The following is a 19,357-nucleotide window of genomic DNA, read 5'->3' on the forward strand; positions in this document are numbered from 1 at the left end:
TATTTTTTAATCACTGTATTTTAAGAGTGAAAAAAATATTGAGTTCCTACAAGACCTCCAAGATGACTTTAAAATAGGATGTAAAAGGAAGTGACAAAAGGATTGGTGATTTTGGTGTGAACGTGAGAAAGGCTCAGAGGCAGCAGAATAGCTATTGTCATATATGGGGAAGCTTGTAGGAAGCTGACTATAAAAAGAAGTCAGGAGACTTGCCAGAAAAGTCGAGTCTCACTCATTCCTTGGCACTGCTGGAATCGCTAATGTCAGAGTGTTCCGGAAGGCGTTCCCTGAGTGTGTGGGATGCCACTGTCCTGAGGCGTCACCTGGCAGAATGTAATCTCCCCACCAGTGCTTCTTGAGCATCAACGTGCATCGTAAACAACGCAAAGACTTAAGGCAGATGGCTGGACCTCAACCATGGAGTTTATGATTCAATAGGTCTGGGTGGAGCCCGAGAATCTGCCTTTCTCATAAGTTCCGAGGTGACACTGAGGCCCCATCCCAGGTCCCAGCCACACTCTGAGCAGCGCTGCGCTCAGCATCAACGCCACCGAGACGTGGTAGAAAGAGCGGTCGCTTTCCCTCACGCAGATGGGGATGCGTACCCTGACTCTACATTCAGTATTTGGAAGATAACTTTGGCCTGACTTTCTCCTTCAGCAACATGGAGACAAAAATATCTCCCTGATGTTGGGGGAACGTGAGAAGATAATGATCTATGACACCACGGCTTAGCGTCTAGGCTATAGATTCAGACAGAGCTGAGTTAGAAGTTCAGTTCCACCACTTACTAGCTGTGTGACCAGAATAAAAGTGAATTTCCAAGAGCCTCAGATTCCTTGTAGGTTAAATTGAGGGGGTAGTAACTCCAATTTAGCAGGAGTGCTGTGCTGTGCTCTCAGAACAGCACCTGATAGTGTAAAAGCCCAATACCTGGGAGTTACAGTATCACGGCGGCAGTCTCATAATTAATAGCATGGTATCCGGAACACAGAGACACTCACTAAATGTGGGGCTTCCCTGTCCCTCAATTTTATTAAGTTCTACCATTAAATGGAAGGGGAAAAGAAGCGCAATGTTAATTATACTAACTCTTCAAAAATTAGAAGGGAAGCATAAAAATTAGAATGAACTAAAAATAAATTGGAATGAAGTAAAAATAAAGTTCAGAACTGTTGTGGTGATTAAAAAAAATGCCTCTAGACCTATGATTTGTGCAAAAACACTAAAAATATTTTTCCTCCATGCCTTTTTAGGGATTTGGAAGGCAATGGAATAAAATATCTTACGAATTCCACCTTCCTGTCGTGCAACTCACTCACGGTGCTGTAAGTATACAGGGACTTCAGTAAATGAGGGGAAACTCAAGAGATTTAGGAATCAAAAGAAAACATCGATAAGGAATTTTAAAGTAGTGTCTTGTTCATAGCCTCGGTCTGAAACTGCAGTACTAGAAAATGCACACATGAATTTATTGATTTTGATGGTGGGGCCACGCCTTACGTGTAGCTGCCAGTTAAGTTTCCAGCTGGTCTCCTTCTTTGAGGGCAATCATCATTTCTGTGCATTCTCTCTGCTCAACTGGTACCTAATCACATGATCACCAAGGAAATGAGATAATGCATGTGAAAGTGCTCAGCTACACAACAATTAGCTGTTCTGCCAATGACACTTATCACTTGATGTCCCTCTCTCTAAAAAAAATAATACTTTTATTCTAAAGGGAAGAGCACCTAATGTATTCTGATTGGCCAAAGAGTGTGACTGCTGGTTACCTTTTTTATGGAGGTGGGAAGGCAGATAGATTGGTTAATTGGCACATTTGGCTGGTAAGCTTAAAAACACAAGAATTTTGCTTTTGTTTTAATCATAGTTTTCCATACATAGTGAGCAGTTAGTAATGTTCTCTGGTTGGATGGGTGGTTGGAAAAGAAAAATCAGAGTATATCCATTTGTAGTGGTCTAACTACTTTTCTCCAACAAACTGAGAGATGGGGCTATTTACCAATCAGATTGTGGATTAGCAAATTTAATGTGAAAAGAGACTTTCTCATTTAGGAGATGCAAGTTTATTCTTTTTCTCATAGATAAATGAGAAAGGAGACTGGAAAACTAAACAAGCTACATCAGCGCCTTCTAGTTTATCGCTCCATGTAGCTTTTGAGTCACTTTCATGCTCATTATCTTATTTGTTAAGACCTCCGTAAGGCAGTTAGCTGCTGGCCCCTCTTTTTGCCATTCGTCTTGGAGGATTCCATTTCTAGACCAAGGAAATGTAAAACCACTGTCCCCTCACCAAATTTAAAATTGGCTTGTGGCCCCAGAAACTGCTCTGGGGTTGGTTCAAGCTTTGCTCTTGCTGGCCTTCTTCTAAGGAACATGCATTAAACAAGCGTCCTCTCAAAACCTTCTCTGAAAATCATTAACAAGGTCCAAAGTTGACATTACATGTGTGTATATTGGGAAAGAAACACTTTCGAAAACAATCAGAATCCAAACCAAGTGCAATTTTATAGACCACACTCAGCAACTCAAATTATTTATAGTGGCACTTCCTGGAGAGAACGTGTGGCTGTCCTCGGAGAGACACTCCTGCCTTTTGCTCCACAGCAGAACATGCCTCTGTTTTAGCCTTCAAAGGAGGCTCATTGAATCACGCTCAGATCAATGGCGTCTCCCAGTGAGAACTGGTTATTTCAGCAGACACAAACCAACAGTGCTGACTCTCACCATGTCTTACAGGTTTCTGCCTAGAAATCAAATTGATTTTGTTCCAGAGAAGACATTTTCTTCATTAAAAAATTTAGGAGAACTGTAAGTAGCATTGTCTACTAGGAAAATATGATTGCTTTTTCTAAGATTATACATTTAAATGACTAGTGAGACTGCTTTTCCACTAGTAGCAATCAAAATCCTGTAGACTACTGGATATTCAAAATCAATTTAAAAAACTGACATTATCCTAAAGTCAAAAGCAATTAAAATCAGACAGTGGGCTTAATGTGGATTTGGCCTGCTCTAATTTCCCTGCCTATTTTCTTTGGGTGATTTCATATATATGTGTGTTTGAGAGCAAATGAGTTTCCCATAGCTCCTTAAACTCAGGGATCATTATCTCTAATGACTGGAGTATAGTTAATTCTCCATAAATGCTTGCTGAATGAATAACTGACTGACTGAAGTAATGTTAATTAATTTTAACTGAACAAACGAATGAAGATGCTTATTATCCCTTGGGAAATTATGACTTCTAGAACAGATGAGCAAATACTAATGCTTAGAATGAGAATTAGGTTCATTGCAAAATATTCAGAGAGTTCATGTAACTTTTTCTATTCAAATATGTTTTGAAGATCTAAGCCTTTTAAAAAGCATCTGTCTTGCTATTAATTCATCACTACCCACATAATTTGTGTACCATTGGAAGTTGCAATTAAATATGCTCTCTTATAAATAGTGACAATTAAGGTAGAGAACTCCTCCTCCTGATCTGAGGCCTAAAAATGGAAATTAATTTCTTTTTCTTTTTCTTAATTAACCCCCCCCCCCCATTATTCATACCTTGTTTTGAAATCCAGAAAGGACTGGGGAAAATAACTCAATAAGAGTAATTTGAAAAGTAATTCACAAATAATTAAGATAATTCCATCTAACTAATGAGTATCATAAACCAAATCCACAAGTATTTATTAAGTGCCTGGTATGTGCAAGGCACTATATTAGAACTAAAAATATTATCATTTTATGGGAAAAAACTAAAGGCAGCCCACTCAGAAGAGCTCACGCTCTTCTCATGGGGGCATTCCAGATCAGCTCTTGGAGGATGGATACGGATTGGGGTTAGTGGGGTGGAGCGGAGCAGCAGCCCAGGACAAACAGGGGCTTGTTTTAAATACAACCTGCAGGAAACAGTGGGATGGAATCCACATTCTGAAAAATATCCTAGTCCTCCTCTTATCCTACCCTTAGGCAGTCTCTCTCACACGCCCACCCTCCTCAAAAACAGAGCCTGGTTAAGAGACACTACCTTGCTTTTTGTAAAACCACCAGTAATCCATTCCAATCCACTTAATCTAAGAGAAAATCAGAAGTTAATATAATAACTTGAAAAGGCATTTATACTTCTTGAGTTCACAAAAATGTTAGATAATTTTACTGTGCCTTCATGACAACAAACCCCTCCTGGAGAGGAATCTGCACACTTAGGTGAGGCCACTAAAGTCTTTCCCCCCAAAAAAAACTATACTTTATTTTTCAATGTAACACTTTGCAGAACGTTTTCTAGGTGTACAAAATCATCATCGTCTTGCTCCGTTGTCACTCTCTCTTTGACCTGCACACACCTGTGGCTTTCCTTCCGTGCATGACCCAGGTGTACTCCTCCCACGTGGAGCACCAGATCAGAGTTCCCAGCTGACAGGACATCTACACTTGGATGCCATGAGAGCACCTCAAAAGCAATCTGTTAAAATTAATTTATAGATGACCCTTACCCGACTACCAGCTTCTTCCCCTAGACTTGCCCTCTTAATGGTATCAGCGTCCTTCCTGGCAGCCAGGCTCAGAGACTGCTCCCTTTCCCTCTAAGCCTCTTTACCATTCGTGTCCTATCAGACCATAAGCCCTGCCAGTGCCCCTTTAAACCCTCACCTGCTCTCTCCTGGTCCAGAGTTGAACCCTCCTGCCAGGTCTCTGCTCCCTGACTCTCTGGCTTTTCAGTTTATCTTTCATGCTTCTGACAGAATTATCATCCCATAACCCAGAGCATATTAAGCCACTGTCCTGCTTAATATTCTCCCTCTTTGTTGCCTGCTGTTTAGCAAAGTCCTTGACACAATTGTCAAGTGTTAATATACAGAAGAATCACAGAACATACTGGCTTTAACAACATGTTACCAGGCTCCCTCCCAGAGATTCTAGTGTGATGGTTCTCGAGTGGATCGAGCTCTTTTTACAAGCATTCTCCTTGATTCTGACGCCTGAACTATATTCTGGGAAACACTGCCTTAGAACGTATTCATGGCCCTCCCATTTTGTCTCCATGCTCCCTTCCAGGCTCACTTCCTCTACATGTCCCCATATTTTCTATCCTCAACCCACATTGGACCATTTGTTGACTCCTAAAGATGTCGTTGACTTCCAAGCATCTGTTTCTTTGATCCTGCTCAACCCTCACCTGAAAATCTGCTCTTCTTTTACTCCACCTATGAAAATCATCAAGCTTTGTTCAAACACTTCCTAATTTCCCAGTCCATGTTCGATGACTCCTTCCTCTGTTTTTTGTCTATACTTCTGTAACAGCACTTGCTTCATTTCTTCCTTGTTGTATGATCTAATGTATACTCTAATTGTAAGCTTCTTTAAAGAAAGAGCTAAGTCTTAATCATTTGGAACTCCCACATATCTATCAGCAGCACCAAAGCATCAAAAATAAATAAATCTTTTGTTTGATTCTTAGGCAATTTCACATATGTTTCACTTTTAACTTCTTCTCTGGCTCAGAAGGATATTTTGAGCTCTCAAAGATTCCTGATTCCTTCTGATTCTAACAAATCTCTTTTCCACATTCTGTAGAAACACTTCCCTATGGTTCCTTCTGGATTGGGCAGTCTTATTATAGTTAATTAAATTTGGTTAAGTTCTCAATTTCTTTTAAAAGAATTGCACCATATAAAAGTAGATTAAAAATGTGTGAATTGATCCATTCAAGATAATCTAGGTGAATATTATGTGGCCAATATTATCTTAGTTGGAATGCAAAATAAGTATAAGACATAAGTCTTGACCTCAGAAAGCTCATAATATAGTTAGACAAACAAGAAATCATGTACATGAACCAAGCAGGAATCACAGAAGCAATGAATTGTCTAAGTGTACAAAGAGTACCTAAAACAGAGGAAATTAATCAAAGCAGACATTGAAGCCATGTTAGGAATGTGTTGGAGAGGGGCTGAGAGGAAATTCCAGCTAGGAACTGGGTGAACAAAATGTCACATTTCTGAAAAGTGATGGAAAACATATCCATTCGGCTGACTCAGATGGCCTTGTGTAACAAGTTATCAGGTTGGTTAAATTGAATCATATTTTCTGTTACGTCAAATAGGATGATGTTAAGTGAGGAGTAATAACTATGTCATTTATTTCCAATGTAATTGCTTTGGGTTTTCACTGTCACCAACAGGGACCTGTCTAACAATATGATAATGGAGCTACCACCCCACATTTTTAAAGACCTGAAGCTTCTGCAAAAACTGTAAGTTCTTCTTCTCACCATCATCAGATTTAAATGGCAACATCTTGAGCTTCCAAAATAATAACATCCTGATGCTTCTCTCCTCCTTCCTTCTAATGGTACAAAAGGAAACTGGCGTCCAACCCTCTTTTGTATCTCCACAAGAACCAGTTTGAAAGTCTTAAACAACTTCAGTCTCTGTAAGTGAAATATAACAGTATGTTGATGATCATTTCAGTGGATGTACTTTACTTCGAACCACGTTTATTTTTAAATGGGTATTTTACACTAGGAGGGCTTTTAATTTAAGCATGCATCCTCAGAGAGTCGTGAATATCATTGTTACCACCAAGTGTATACTCATGACACAAAGCCTCATTTTTTACCATTCAATATGGGTAAAGACCATTTCTGAGTTTGAAGCTACATATAGCTCTTTTCTGAAAACTGAGATCACATGGAAAACTCTCATTCTACAGTTTTCACAAAGAATTAAATTTGCAATAATTTTATTATTAAACAGTTGGTTAAAAAAGCCAATTATGTAAGACTTACCTGATTTTTCCTTTTCCCATTCTTACAACAGTCTACTTGATATCAGTCTATAGAGCATGCTTTTTACTTTTCAGTCAGTAAAAATAAAAAATTATGTCACAAATATAAACATTCAGACAATTAATGTTGTTTAGCATTTTAACATTTCAAACATATTAGGTTTCAAATGGGGTCCAGAACTCTGCCAGTTATCCTTGAACTTCATCATGCCTTTCCCAGGAATAGCCATCCTTGGCTAAAGTTTGTTTGTTTGTTTGTTTTCACACAGAAAGTGTACTATATTGCCTGATCTCAGCCTCAGCCTTTCTTCATTTAATTCCAAAAACCAATCTTTAACATCACTTTTTATTTTTGCTAAATAGTTTTCTATTTGAAATTAATGCAAGATTTAGGTTCTCTCTCAATGGATATTAGTGAGCATCCATTGATATAAAAGACTTGGTTCCTGCTCTCAAGAAGCTAGAATATAAAAAATATATAAACAATATGTTGTTTTTAAACATAATAATAGACCTCAGGATGTGGACAAAGCAATTCTTCCCTTCACTCACCGCACTGACTTCTGAAAGCCAAAGTATGGATTTACCACATCATGCCTTTCTGAAAAGTCAAAGCAGTAACTGCCTACTCCGTGCTTTTCTTTCTTCATTTCTTTTATTTCTTTATTGTCTCATTTATTTTTTCTAGAGATTCATTTACACCTTTCTTTCACATTTACTGCCCACCAACTTACTTACAGCACTGTCTTAGGCATTCAGGATATAGTGGCTTCTGGCTCTTTTGGAAACTATAGGCTGTTAATCAAGTAATCACACACTTCATGTAAAGCTAAAACTGTGATAAGTCCAGGAGAAAGCTAGAGAGCGAAACCCTCAAAAAGGACTCGAGAGTTTCCTGCAGGAGGGGTCCCGTGATGATTCGATGGTATAATTGCTCCCCTAAGTTTCATTCCTGATTGCCAAAGGGCAAGGCAATTCCTCTATGAAGGACTCAAGAGGCAAAAGAAAACCTAGAACCATGTCAAGATCCTTATTAAGATTAATCAAAAAGAAACTGAGTGTGAATCAAACATCTTTCAAAGCAAATCTTAAAAGTAAAAGACTTCTTTTTTTTAGAGCGTCCACTCTCCATTTATGTTTCCTGAGAACGTGGCAGACTCCCTTAATTCATGGCATCCTAAAGAGGTCTTCAAAGAATCTCTATTTGAAGAAGCTTCTGGATAAATGAGGAATATAGGGGTTACCATTGGAGCCCTCTGAGAACATCTAATGGGGTCTGGAAGAATTAAAGGAATCATGCTTCCCACTGTTGTCTTAGAAAACAATTGTCCTGCATTGGAGGTCCTCTTACAGCTTCCATGGTTTTCTACCCTAAAGAGACATAGACAAGGAAGGAATGACTGTATTTAAATCCAGATTCTCACAAAACTCACTTCAGTGATATTCTCGGGTTGGAAAAGTCAGCTCCTTTCTGAAACCCTAAACTCACATGGCATGGTTTATAAAATCAAACCACAGACCCAATTTCATAATCACACAAATCATCACTGAAATTTTTAAATCAAAGAAATGAATGAAAGAGTTCTATTAGAATGTAATTTTGCATTGAAGTGACAAAATCAGCTCCAACTGACAGGAGGCATAAATAGAAATGGCAATTTTGTAAGATACTTACTGTAAAGTTTTCATCCTAATTTGAGTTGGTAACATAAGATTTTGAAGCATGGTATTTAGGATATGACAAAGAATGCAATTATTAAAGGTTAAACCCTAAAAACGTGAAACCTATTGTGCATATTTTGCAGAGACCTGGAAAGGATAGAGATTCCAAATATAAACACGGGAATGTTTCAACCCATGAAGAATCTTTCTCACATGTATGTATGTCTGAAAGAACGGAGAAGAGAGCATAGTGAAATGTTGCAGATGTTCTAGTGTAAACTGTCTAATGTGTCATTGCAATGTGTTTTTATGCTAGAAAAGTCTTTTTATTGAGAGCTTTTTAATTTTGTCACCTTTGGTCCCTGTTATAATAGAGTTCAATATTATGATGTGCCGACATGAATGACACTTCTCTCTGGAAACACGCTGTTTATCCAATTGAGGCCCAATAAGAGATCAGGGTACCAGAATGCCACATATTACACAAGATGAAGTCACTGGCTAAATGGTACTCAGGAGACCTGGAAAGATTAATTCACTTCACATGAGTGAGCAGTCGGTTGCTCTAAGATTTGAGCCCTTAGGAAGAAAGATGCTATATAAATTCCAGGTGTTGTTACTGTTACTAAGTGCACTACAAAATGGAGGTAATTAATCTTTATAGTAGTTTTTAATAAGTCACTTTAATATATTTGGCTAAAGTGCACTATGTAAGTTGTGTTAATATATGTATTTATGACATGATCATTTCTTTATCAACTGTATAATCTATGTTTCATGATTTCAAAAATTAACCATTGTTATCCACAACAATAGGGAGGATTCGATGTAAGATTACAAGTTGGGTGCAGCAAGTGGATGAAATGGTTGGTGTGAAGGTGCTCTTTTGGGAGAACATTTTGTTTATGTTTGTGCAGTAGGTGTGATTACTAAAAGTCAAGTATTTGATGCGTATCCACATGATTTTCATAATTTCTCTTTCTGTGGCACCAGTAGGGAAATATTTAACGGGGTTATCATTTCCTTGTCGCGGGCAGAGTGTGAGGTCTTAGAATAGAGAAATTCAACTTTTTAGAACTTGATGGAGAAGCTGCTGCTTTAAATGTGAACCTCATGTTAAGGTCAAGAAGGACACAATAATTAACATAAAATGTGTTAACTTAGTTACTTCTCTATTAAGTGACCTAGTTGTTCCGTTTTCATCTTCCTTGTCCACCACTTATGGAAACACCTCAACCGCATAACCCCATCCCTTCCACCTGCCAACTGGGGTCATTCTCATGGTGGGAGGAGAGGTTGAACCACTGAGAGACCCTAGCTGGCTCCATCTGAAGACAGTGGACATAAAGGAATCCTGAAAGAACCTAGAGGTCAAGCATATGCCAGGGACTCCAGGAAAGAAGAAGAAAACAAAATAAGTATATGTCAAGTTCCTTTAATTGGATAGATGATATCTGGAAGCTAGATTTGTAAGCTATTGAAGGGCAGGGATTGCCTCCAATTTCTCTTCCTACATACCCAGCACTAAATTATCCATCATTCATTTGCCCTGCTAAGAACTATTTGTTGAGTACTTCCCATGTAGCAGGCACTGTTCTAGATCTGAGAACACAGGGATAAACAGGAGAGAAAATTGTCTCCTCCATGGAGCTTCTATTTAGCGTTGGGAACCAGAAAGTCAACAAGTAAACATATAAATAGTTAACAAACGCTATGAAGAAAAGTATAGCAAGCTAAAGGGATAGAGGGAGGATGTTGATGGTTCACGTAGAAGTCAGAGAGAGGTGACATTTGAGCAGACCCTCATGGAGGAGGGAGGGTACAGCCCGGGCAATATCTGGAGAAAGAATCTTCCAGGCAAGGAAAAAGCAAAAGCACCACACTGAGAAGGGGATGAGTCTGGCTAGTTTGAGAATTAGAAGAAGGCCAATGTGTCAAGGTGGAGTGAGCGAGGAAGGTGAGGAGGTGAGGTGGACAGGGGTCCAATCACGGGAGGACTTGCAGCCGTGGCAAAGTAAAGCTTAGCTGAACTTGCTAGTCTAGCAACCGAAGGGGGAGATGACAAAAAAGGATTAGACAAAAAGAAGTTAACTAAAAGAGGAGGTAAAAGAATATAAAAATGGAATGAGTTTTATGGGAGAAAATCCTAAACACACAGGTTTGGGGAATGGCAATAAACCAAATGACCTCCCCAGTTCAAACCCTTCACGATTGCACACACCTAGATCATAAATACATTGATCACGAACAAACCTAAATTTTCCTCAAGAAATTGCTTAAGTCCTTCCAGGCCATGGTAAGAAATCTGTGCTTAAGGCAGCTGCTTCTCCTCCTAGCTGGATTTTCCTAGTCTCAGAGACCCTCCCTTCCTGCCAGTGTCAGGGAAAAGGGGGTAGGTAAGTAAGTTTATTTAAAACTAAGTACAAGACAAGGACGTTTTGGTGAGCTACTGTAGGTCCCTTACATCCCAAACCCAAGCCCCTGAATGTTTGCTAGAGATCAATTTAACACTGACAGTTTACTTTTTATAATACCCTAGAGAGTAATCCAAGGTGACAGGGAAAATTAGAGTCCCGGAGACTTCCCATTCTCATGTGCTCCCCTGACAACTCAGGCAAGCCACGGAATTTCTATCTCCTTTAGTTTCTTCATCTTTAAAAGAGCAACCCTGTCTAGAGTAACATACTATTTAATGAAGACCTCTGTAACGACATAATCATTACTAAACAAAAATAAACAGACCTAGTGAAGTTGCATACCCAGCAGAGCTGAAGCCCTGACAGGATTGCAACTGTAGTTTCTGTGTCATTGCTGGAAAGTGACTCTTTTTTTCCCTTTAACTTTAGTTATTTCAAAAACTTTCGGTACTGCTCCTATGCTCCCCATGTCCGAATATGTATGCCCTTGACTGACGGCATTTCTTCATTTGAGGACCTCTTGGCTAACAATATCCTCAGAATATTTGTCTGGGTTATAGCTTTCATAACCTGCTTTGGAAATCTTTTTGTCATTGGCATGAGATCTTTCATTAAAGCTGAAAATACGACTCACGCTATGTCCATCAAAATCCTTTGTTGTAAGTATGTTTCCTATCTAAATAGATTTAGGCTATCTTCTGTGAGCTGTGCACTAGACATATATTGGCCTTCTACAAATGGCATTTAATATGAATTATTTACGCTGGGCAATTTTTTTTCTAAGGATGAAAGTACTGTTTTCTTTGACTGCTCTGTTCTAGATTGCATGAGTTTGCAGTGATCTAGTACTCACATCTGGGGTTATGTCTTGGAACTGGGGTAACAGGGAGTCCATGAATCAAGCGATCGATTCTGCAGGACAGGTTGTGGATTATAAAACTAAGCTGTATTTAACCTTCAATTACAATAGCACCCAGGCTCCTTAAGCCCAGAAAATTATCCCCTTTATTAACCATGCAAGTAATACTTGTATACTTTTGAAAAACTAGCCTCCCCACACACACAAAATTTCCTCTCCATCACCAATTTTTTTTTATTGTTTTTTTGTTCCTTTTTCTCCCCAAAGCCCCCCGGTACATAGTTGTGTATTCTTAGTTGTGAGTCCTTCTAGTTGTGACATGTGGGACGCTGCCTAAGCATGGCTTGATGAGCAGTGACATGTCCGCGCCCGGGATTCGAACCGATGAAACACTGGGCCGCCTGCAGCAGAGCGCGCAAACCCAACCACTCAGCCATGGGGCCAGCCCCACCATCAGTTTTTAAAATTGTACAACAAAGATGCAGCGTGGTGCTTTAGAGATGGTAGTACACCTTTTGAAGTCCATTGGCTTCTAGGTACTATTGAAGGTGTTTGCAGTAGTTCATTTAACACAGGATGAAGGAGGTAGACGTAATCAGAATACTAAAACAGCGATGCTGGGAACTACCAACATACACAGTATCACTTCTTCAACAGGTGCGGACTGCCTCATGGGTGTTTATTTGTTCTTCGTCGGCTTTTCCGATATAAAGTACCGCGGGCAGTACCAGAAGTACGCTTTGCTGTGGATGGAGAGTTTGCAGTGCCGCCTCATGGGCTTCCTGGCCATGCTGTCCACCGAAGTCTCCGTCCTGTTGCTGACATACTTGACTCTGGAGAAGTTCCTGGTCATTGTCTTTCCCTTCAGTAACATTCGTCCTGGAAAACGGCAGACTTCGGTCATCCTCATTTGCATCTGGATTGTGGGATTTTTAATAGCTGTGATTCCATTTTGGAACGAGGATTATTTTGGAAACTTTTATGGAAAAAATGGAGTATGTTTCCCACTTTATTATGACCAAACAGAAGATATTGGAAGCAAAGGGTATTCTCTTGGAATTTTCTTAGGTAAATTATATTTTTCATTTCCTGGACAAATGTGATTTTGATAGAAACAGCATACATTTCAGCAAAGGTGTATTTGCCCATTACAGACAGTAAACACATATAGTTAAGACTATGTCCTTTCTTAAAGAAAAGTTATTGCTGTGCATTTATAGAAGTTTTTATTAAACTTTTATTATAGAGATTTAGTATGGAAAACAAAAACATACTGTCCTGATCTCTGGATGATCTTTTTATTATCCGTAAGACCCATGTTTATACATTCTGACTATGAGCTGGAGGAATTCTAGTTGAGTGCCTTGTCCTGTGACCCTACTAAGTTATTTGAGCTCTTTCTGTTTTTTAATCTAGATATGAGCTAAGTAAATAATAATAATAGAACTCTGGAAACTCAGTAACAGGAGATTATCTGAACGGAAATGCCAGGAAGGTTTATTGCCTTTTGTAAATGCAGCTCCAAAGACAGCAATATAAGGGTGCTTAATAAAACTTTGCTTTTCACTTTTCTTAATTCCCCCTAACTTTTTAGAAAAGAATATCTTACCTTCTCTGTTACAAATGGATGAAAAGTTTATCCCTTTAATGTTAAAAAACTTTTTTTATTGTCTAACGGGTATCTCTCTTGCTTAAAATTAAGGCCGTTCCCATGTCCTCTCTTTAGCTAGAGCAGTGTTATCATTTCAATCCCCGCTTCTCATCTTTTCCTCTCATCTAAGTAGTCAATAATCTGTCGTCCTTTCCTTTTCATCAAAGATTTTTCATCAAAATATGCCTCTGTCTTCTGTTTCCTCCAGTCTCTATCTACTGCTATTATCTTCATTTACAACCTTACTGCCTCAACCCTGAAGTATTACAGTAGCCCTTGCTGGTCTTTTGGCCTCTGTGGCCTTCTCTCTCTTCAGTACCTGAGAACTGAAAGGACTGTGCATGCCTCTGCTCAGAGACCTTCAATGACTCCCTCCTTCTAACCAAGATCAAGTTTAAACTAGTCATTTAGACCCCATCCCAAAATGGCCCTAACCACCATTTCCAGCTCTTCTCCGTCTATTCCTTCTCTTATTCCTCTGAAAAATAAAACACTTTATTTCCACCATTTTAATAACACTGCCATGTTTTATAGCTACTTTTTCATGGATATGTCACTCCCAGGATATTGTAAGCCATTCCTAGTATAAGTGCACTTCATGGCGAGCCTCCCTCCCACACACATACGCGCACACACAACATTACACTCATTGATTCCACAAGCATTTATTAAGCACCTACTATAGGCCAAGAACTATTTTGGGTACTGGAGAGACAACAGATTGGCCCTCACAGACCTGCAGCCAGAAAGGAGGATGAAGACAAGTAAACAAGTCCTTACGTCACAGACTGACGAATGCCACCAAGGAGGAGTACAGGGTGTTCTAGGAGCCCCAGATCTGAGGACTGGGGAAGCTTCCCAGTAGAAATGAATCCAAACTGAGATCCAAAGGATGAGGAGGCGGTAGGCAAGAGAAGGCAGAGGCTGAGTTCCAGAAAAAGACATAGTGGATTTAGAGGCCCAAAGCCAGGGATCAGACCCAGATGAAGGGCGAAAGAAGTTCAGTGTGGCTAGACCTTTCAGGTAAGGCATGGGGGTTGGCTGAAAGGGTTTTAGCACCTGCAATATATTCCAGGTAGATAAAGAGATAATAATATATACACACGCACACATCATCTACATATACATGGCTTATCTGTGAGAGAAGGAGTCTCAGAGCCCTTTTTTCTGTTTAAAGAATATAAGAAAACACAGTTTTTAAATTAATTTTTTATTTTAGAATAGATTTAGATTTAGAGAAAATTGCAGGATACTACGGTTTCCATATACCCGTCACCCAGTTTCTCCTCCTGTCAACATCTCCCATTCCTACGGTACTTTCAGAAGGTGCATTTTTGATACTTTCCATAAATCTGTTTTCAGAATTTGTACCAGAGGATCATCTTAAACCATCACTTTATTTTATTCTTAACTAAACTTTCTGACAAGAGGCCTAAGATAAATCAATTTTATAAAATTCCATTGTATGGCTTTATAATGAGGTTCCATGGAATATGAAATGTTTTGGATAAAAACAACAGAACACCTTAAACTTAAAGTATTTTCCCCAGACTTCACCAGTCTTACAGACAGTCTAATTCAGATGAACATTTTTTAAACAATTTTGAAATTATACGCAAATTTGATGTTCACTATAAGGAATAACAGGATCACTCAGGATTTTTATTATAGCAAAATAGAACAAAGTAGAAGTCAGCATTATAGGATAGTGATATTAAGGGAGAATCTTCTAAATGTATTTGACCCTAAAAGAGGGATTCATATAGTTGAATTTTTTATTTTTTCTGCCCTTTTTTTTTCTAAAACAGGTCTAAAGGGTTTTGAATTTTAGTTTAAATTACTGTAAGCAATCTAAAGAAAAATAAACAAAGCTTTATTTTTGCTCTACATATTATTTTTATTTAGGACCTAAAAACATGAGAAATCATGTTTTTAAGGCTATCTCCTTGATATTCTAAAGTTATCCTATTCATATTTATACGATAAAGGAACGGGGTCATATTTACTTTTTGAGATGTACATATGATTGCAGTAATCCCTTAAAAGAGCTAAAAATGAAAATAGCTTTTTTTCTGTTTTAAAAAAGCTAAAATTTATCTCACGATATACCTAGATCTGAATTTCAGAAGTCTATAATTCTTCACAAAGGGTTTATGTATTTGAAATATCTTTTTGATCTGGAAAACACAATTCCTTATCTTATTTCGAGCTTATAGCCTTGGATTCAAAGTTTTAGCTGTTTACCACCTGGCTTATACAGAAGAATGCTTCTTGGAAATGCAGTGTAAGAGGCACCATACTGAGCATCTAAGTGACACAATATTTTTACTGTTGATTTCTACACCTGAGATGTTAAGAGGTGTGCTTTTCCCAACAGGTGTGAACTTGCTGGCTTTTCTCATCATTGTGTTTTCCTATATTATTATGTTCTGTTCCATTCAAAAAACTGCCTTGCAGACTTCAGAAGTGAGGAATCACATTGGAAGAGAGGTGGCTGTTGCAAATCGTTTCTTTTTTATAGTGTTCTCTGATGCCATCTGCTGGATTCCTGTATTTGTAGTTAAAATTCTATCCCTCTTCCGGGTGGAAATACCAGGTCAGTTCCTTCTATTATTCCCAAGTACAAAGTGCCTTCTTACCCACCTTGTCTGACAAGAACAGAATACCGTGCCTTCCATATGGTAAATTCTCCATAAATACCAACAAGTTCAAAACAAAGAGTTATTATTTCCCTCAGTGTTTTATAATCAGTATTCTAAGATAGAAATGGGGTCTTGATGCAAACCAGAGAAGAGTAGTCAGAAAAAGAGGAACTAGAGAAAAACTAAGTCTTAGTGTCTTATTTCTACCTCAGCTAGATGGTGGTTGTTAGCCAGGAGTACACATATGAAAACAAAATATACAGGCCCAGGTTCCATCCCGGCCTCTGGATTTAGTCTCTAGGAGCTATGGCCTACACACGGATGTTTTGGAAAAGTTCCCCCTGTGATTCTGAGGCACACACCCCTGTTAACAGCCACCAGTCTATCTCATGGTCCCAGCCAAGTGGTTGTCACACTGAGCTCTGTGGAGTGCTAGATGATCCACATTAGTGCTTCATCCAAAAGGCCAGGTTCCTCACACACACCCCTGCTTCATTAGTTAGGGGTTTGCTTGAGGCCCTTTCTGGAACCTAGAAATTACAACCATCCTACAGCCCAAGGCTTTAGCCTGACTCTCAGTGAAACAGAGTTTGGGGTAATCTTCAACTCATTGATTCAGCCTATTGCCAACCTATTTTGGGAGCTCATCTAGGGCAGGAACTGTGTCTTATTCATGTTGGTACCCCAGTGTCAAGCATGAGGTTGACACATTGTAAGCCCTTATAAAAGAGTGGTGAATGTGCAGCCACAAACTGCTGCAACAATTTATGTCCCTCTGGCTTGTGCACAAAGTCATGGGAGGTCTTGTAAAATGCCTCACTGCAAAATGACACACAACGTCCACAGCATCCCTAAATCCATCAGCTTGTCTCACAACAGGCCATAGATGTCCCTCGAGCCATGCAAGGCGGGGAAACAGAGATGAGGAGGGAGATCACAGCTGACTACTTGGGAGCCTTTGCTAAGTAGCAAGAGCAGAAGCCCCAAGAATATGTGTGAGACCACTCAGGGAGAGCCAGCTGTACATGAGGAGCAGAGTTAGCTAAATATTAATGGTCACAGATGGGAAACTCCACAAACAGTCTCCAGTCTACTACAACTTCCTAGACATCTCAATTTTTATATCCTAACATTTTAAATTCGGCAGGACGAAAATGTCCTTTGGCCTCCATTGCTCATGGAATAAAGCCCAAAGGTGGGGATTAACATTAAAACATTTTTCCCCTCCCACCCTACCCTCATATTCTGTGATCCAGGCCCATTAGAATTATTTGGCTTTTTTTCCTGTACCTTTTTGATGTCTTGCCATTGCTGAAGCTGTTGTCTCTACCTGGATTGTACTTTCAACATGCAAAATTCTAGCCTACTAAACACCCCTTCTCATCCTCCAAGGGTCAACCCAAATACTCCCTCTTTCATGGTCCAAACCTCTCTCCAGCCTATTCCCATCTAACCCAGTTGCTTAAATGGCTATTACATTTTGTTTGCGCTTTGTTTATTAAACTCATATCAGTGTTATTTTTTAATGTATTTTTTGCTCCCTTCAGATTATAAACTTCTGGAGGGTAGGGACAATGTCTCACTTATCTTTCCACGGTGCTTTTCACATAACATTATTTAATAAATGCTTTTTCAATTAAAGATGCTGAGCTGGTCCGAGACTGGTGGAACAGGTGGGATTTGTCTCATCAACCTCTGCAGCTCCTCTTTCCACAACTTTTGATGTCCTTCCTCACACCAGGCACTCACTTCTCCTGGATGTGGGAGGAGGCAGCCTTGTGTAGTAGAAGGACCAAGGGAGGCAGGAGTCCCGGGTTCCTGTCCTGACCTTGGCATCGACAAGTTGAGGGAACGGAGAGACGACATAAATTTATTTCTCCCAGTTCTGGATGCTAGAAATCCAGGATAAGGGGTCAACAGATTTCTGCCAAGGCCTCTCTCTTTGGCTTGCAGATGGCTGCCTTCGCAATGTGTCCTCACGTGATCTTTCCTCTGCACAACCCACAATGTCTCCATGTGTGTCCACGCTTCCTCTTCTTATAAGGACACCTGTCAGATTGGAATAAGGCCCACCCTCATGGCCTCATTTTAACTTAATTACATTTTTAAAGGCCCTGTCTCCAAACACAGTCACATTCTGAGGGACTTTGGGTTAGGACTTCAACATCGGAATTTGGGGAGACACAATTTGGCCCATAATACTCTCTAATTTTTAATCAGGAGATGTCTGGTGATCAAGGGTATCTGATAGCAGCAAGAGTCATTATCATCCTTGGAGAGTCTCAGACATTTCAGATCATGATAGGGACTTAGAACAAGAGAAAAAAAAAAGGCCTTGTGAAAACATTCATGGGCCACACATCAGTCTATCTCTACATTTATAGTGCAATACTTTGAGGTTTGTTTTGAATACCTCAGAAGACCTAGGAGAGAAGTCTTTATCACATATGACTAAGACCCTTCTTGCCTGTCCAGCTTCCCATGGTGCTGTAGGAAATGCTGCCCTCACTGGCCTAGACCCATCCTGTCCCCACGTTCCAAGAACTCTGGGGTCTGCTCCCTCACAGCATATCACTGACAGTACATGGGATCAGCCCAACAGATAAGCCAGCTTTAGCTCTCCTGTCTCAGAACTCACTGCACACCTGACATTGGTGAGTCGCCCGAGACTGAATAGGAAATCTCATTCCTGCTCACAATTTTCTTTGGGGACACAACAGACAAGAAGCAACTTTGTCTTGTTTCACTTTGTCTGTCATCAATTATGAATGGTTCATGTCATCTAATTTTTTTTAAACTAAAGACAAGTAATATAGTAATTAAAACTTTATTTAAGAAATCTAAGGGGCCAACCTCGTGGCCAAGTGGTTAATAAGTTCACGCACTCCTCTGTGGTGGCCCAGAGTTTCCCCGGTTCGGATCCTGGGTGCAGACATGGCACCACTCGTCAGGCCACATTGAGACAGCGTCCCACATGCCAGAACTAGAAGGACCTGCCACTAGGATATACAACTATGTATGGGGGGGATTTGGGGAGATAAAGCAGAAAAAAAAAAAAGATTGGCAACAGTTCTTAGCTCAGGTGCCAATCTTTAAAAAAAAAAAAGAAATCTAAGATATGCTAAAGATAGATATTTTATTTCCATATTCTTTACAATTAAAAGAAATAAGGACTATAACGAGAAGATGGGATGAAGAAAGAGGAAGGCAAACGTGGAAAAAGGAGAAGGGAGAGATAAGAGGAAAGCAGGAGAGAGAGAGAGGAGGGAAGGAAGCAATGGGAGAAATGGAAAGAGAGAGAAAAGAAGCTAAAGGACGGAAGGAAGAAAGCAGGGCGAAG

General features: G+C 39.6%; 1 protein-coding gene across 3 annotated transcripts in view; it reads left to right on the forward strand.

Moving 5' to 3' along the window:
* The window catches only part of RXFP2 (relaxin family peptide receptor 2), a 58,148-nt gene that overhangs the window by 36,445 nt on the left and 2,346 nt on the right, over positions 1-19,357 (forward strand). For 2 of the 3 annotated variants that reach the window (XM_070239227.1, NM_001163868.1), the window contains 8 exons: positions 1,257-1,328; positions 2,743-2,814; positions 6,182-6,253; positions 6,361-6,432; positions 8,592-8,663; positions 11,295-11,524; positions 12,382-12,792; positions 15,753-15,971. In XM_070239227.1, the coding sequence (XP_070095328.1) occupies positions 1,257-1,328; positions 2,743-2,814; positions 6,182-6,253; positions 6,361-6,432; positions 8,592-8,663; positions 11,295-11,524; positions 12,382-12,792; positions 15,753-15,971 (1,220 nt within the window). The remainder of the gene's footprint in view (positions 1-1,256; positions 1,329-2,742; positions 2,815-6,181; positions 6,254-6,360; positions 6,433-8,591; positions 8,664-11,294; positions 11,525-12,381; positions 12,793-15,752; positions 15,972-19,357) is intronic. The other variant, XM_070239228.1, reaches the window with a different exon arrangement.

Source organism: Equus caballus, chromosome 17 (genome assembly GCF_041296265.1).
Source record: "Equus caballus isolate H_3958 breed thoroughbred chromosome 17, TB-T2T, whole genome shotgun sequence".
NCBI classification, from domain to species: domain Eukaryota; kingdom Metazoa; phylum Chordata; class Mammalia; order Perissodactyla; family Equidae; genus Equus; species Equus caballus.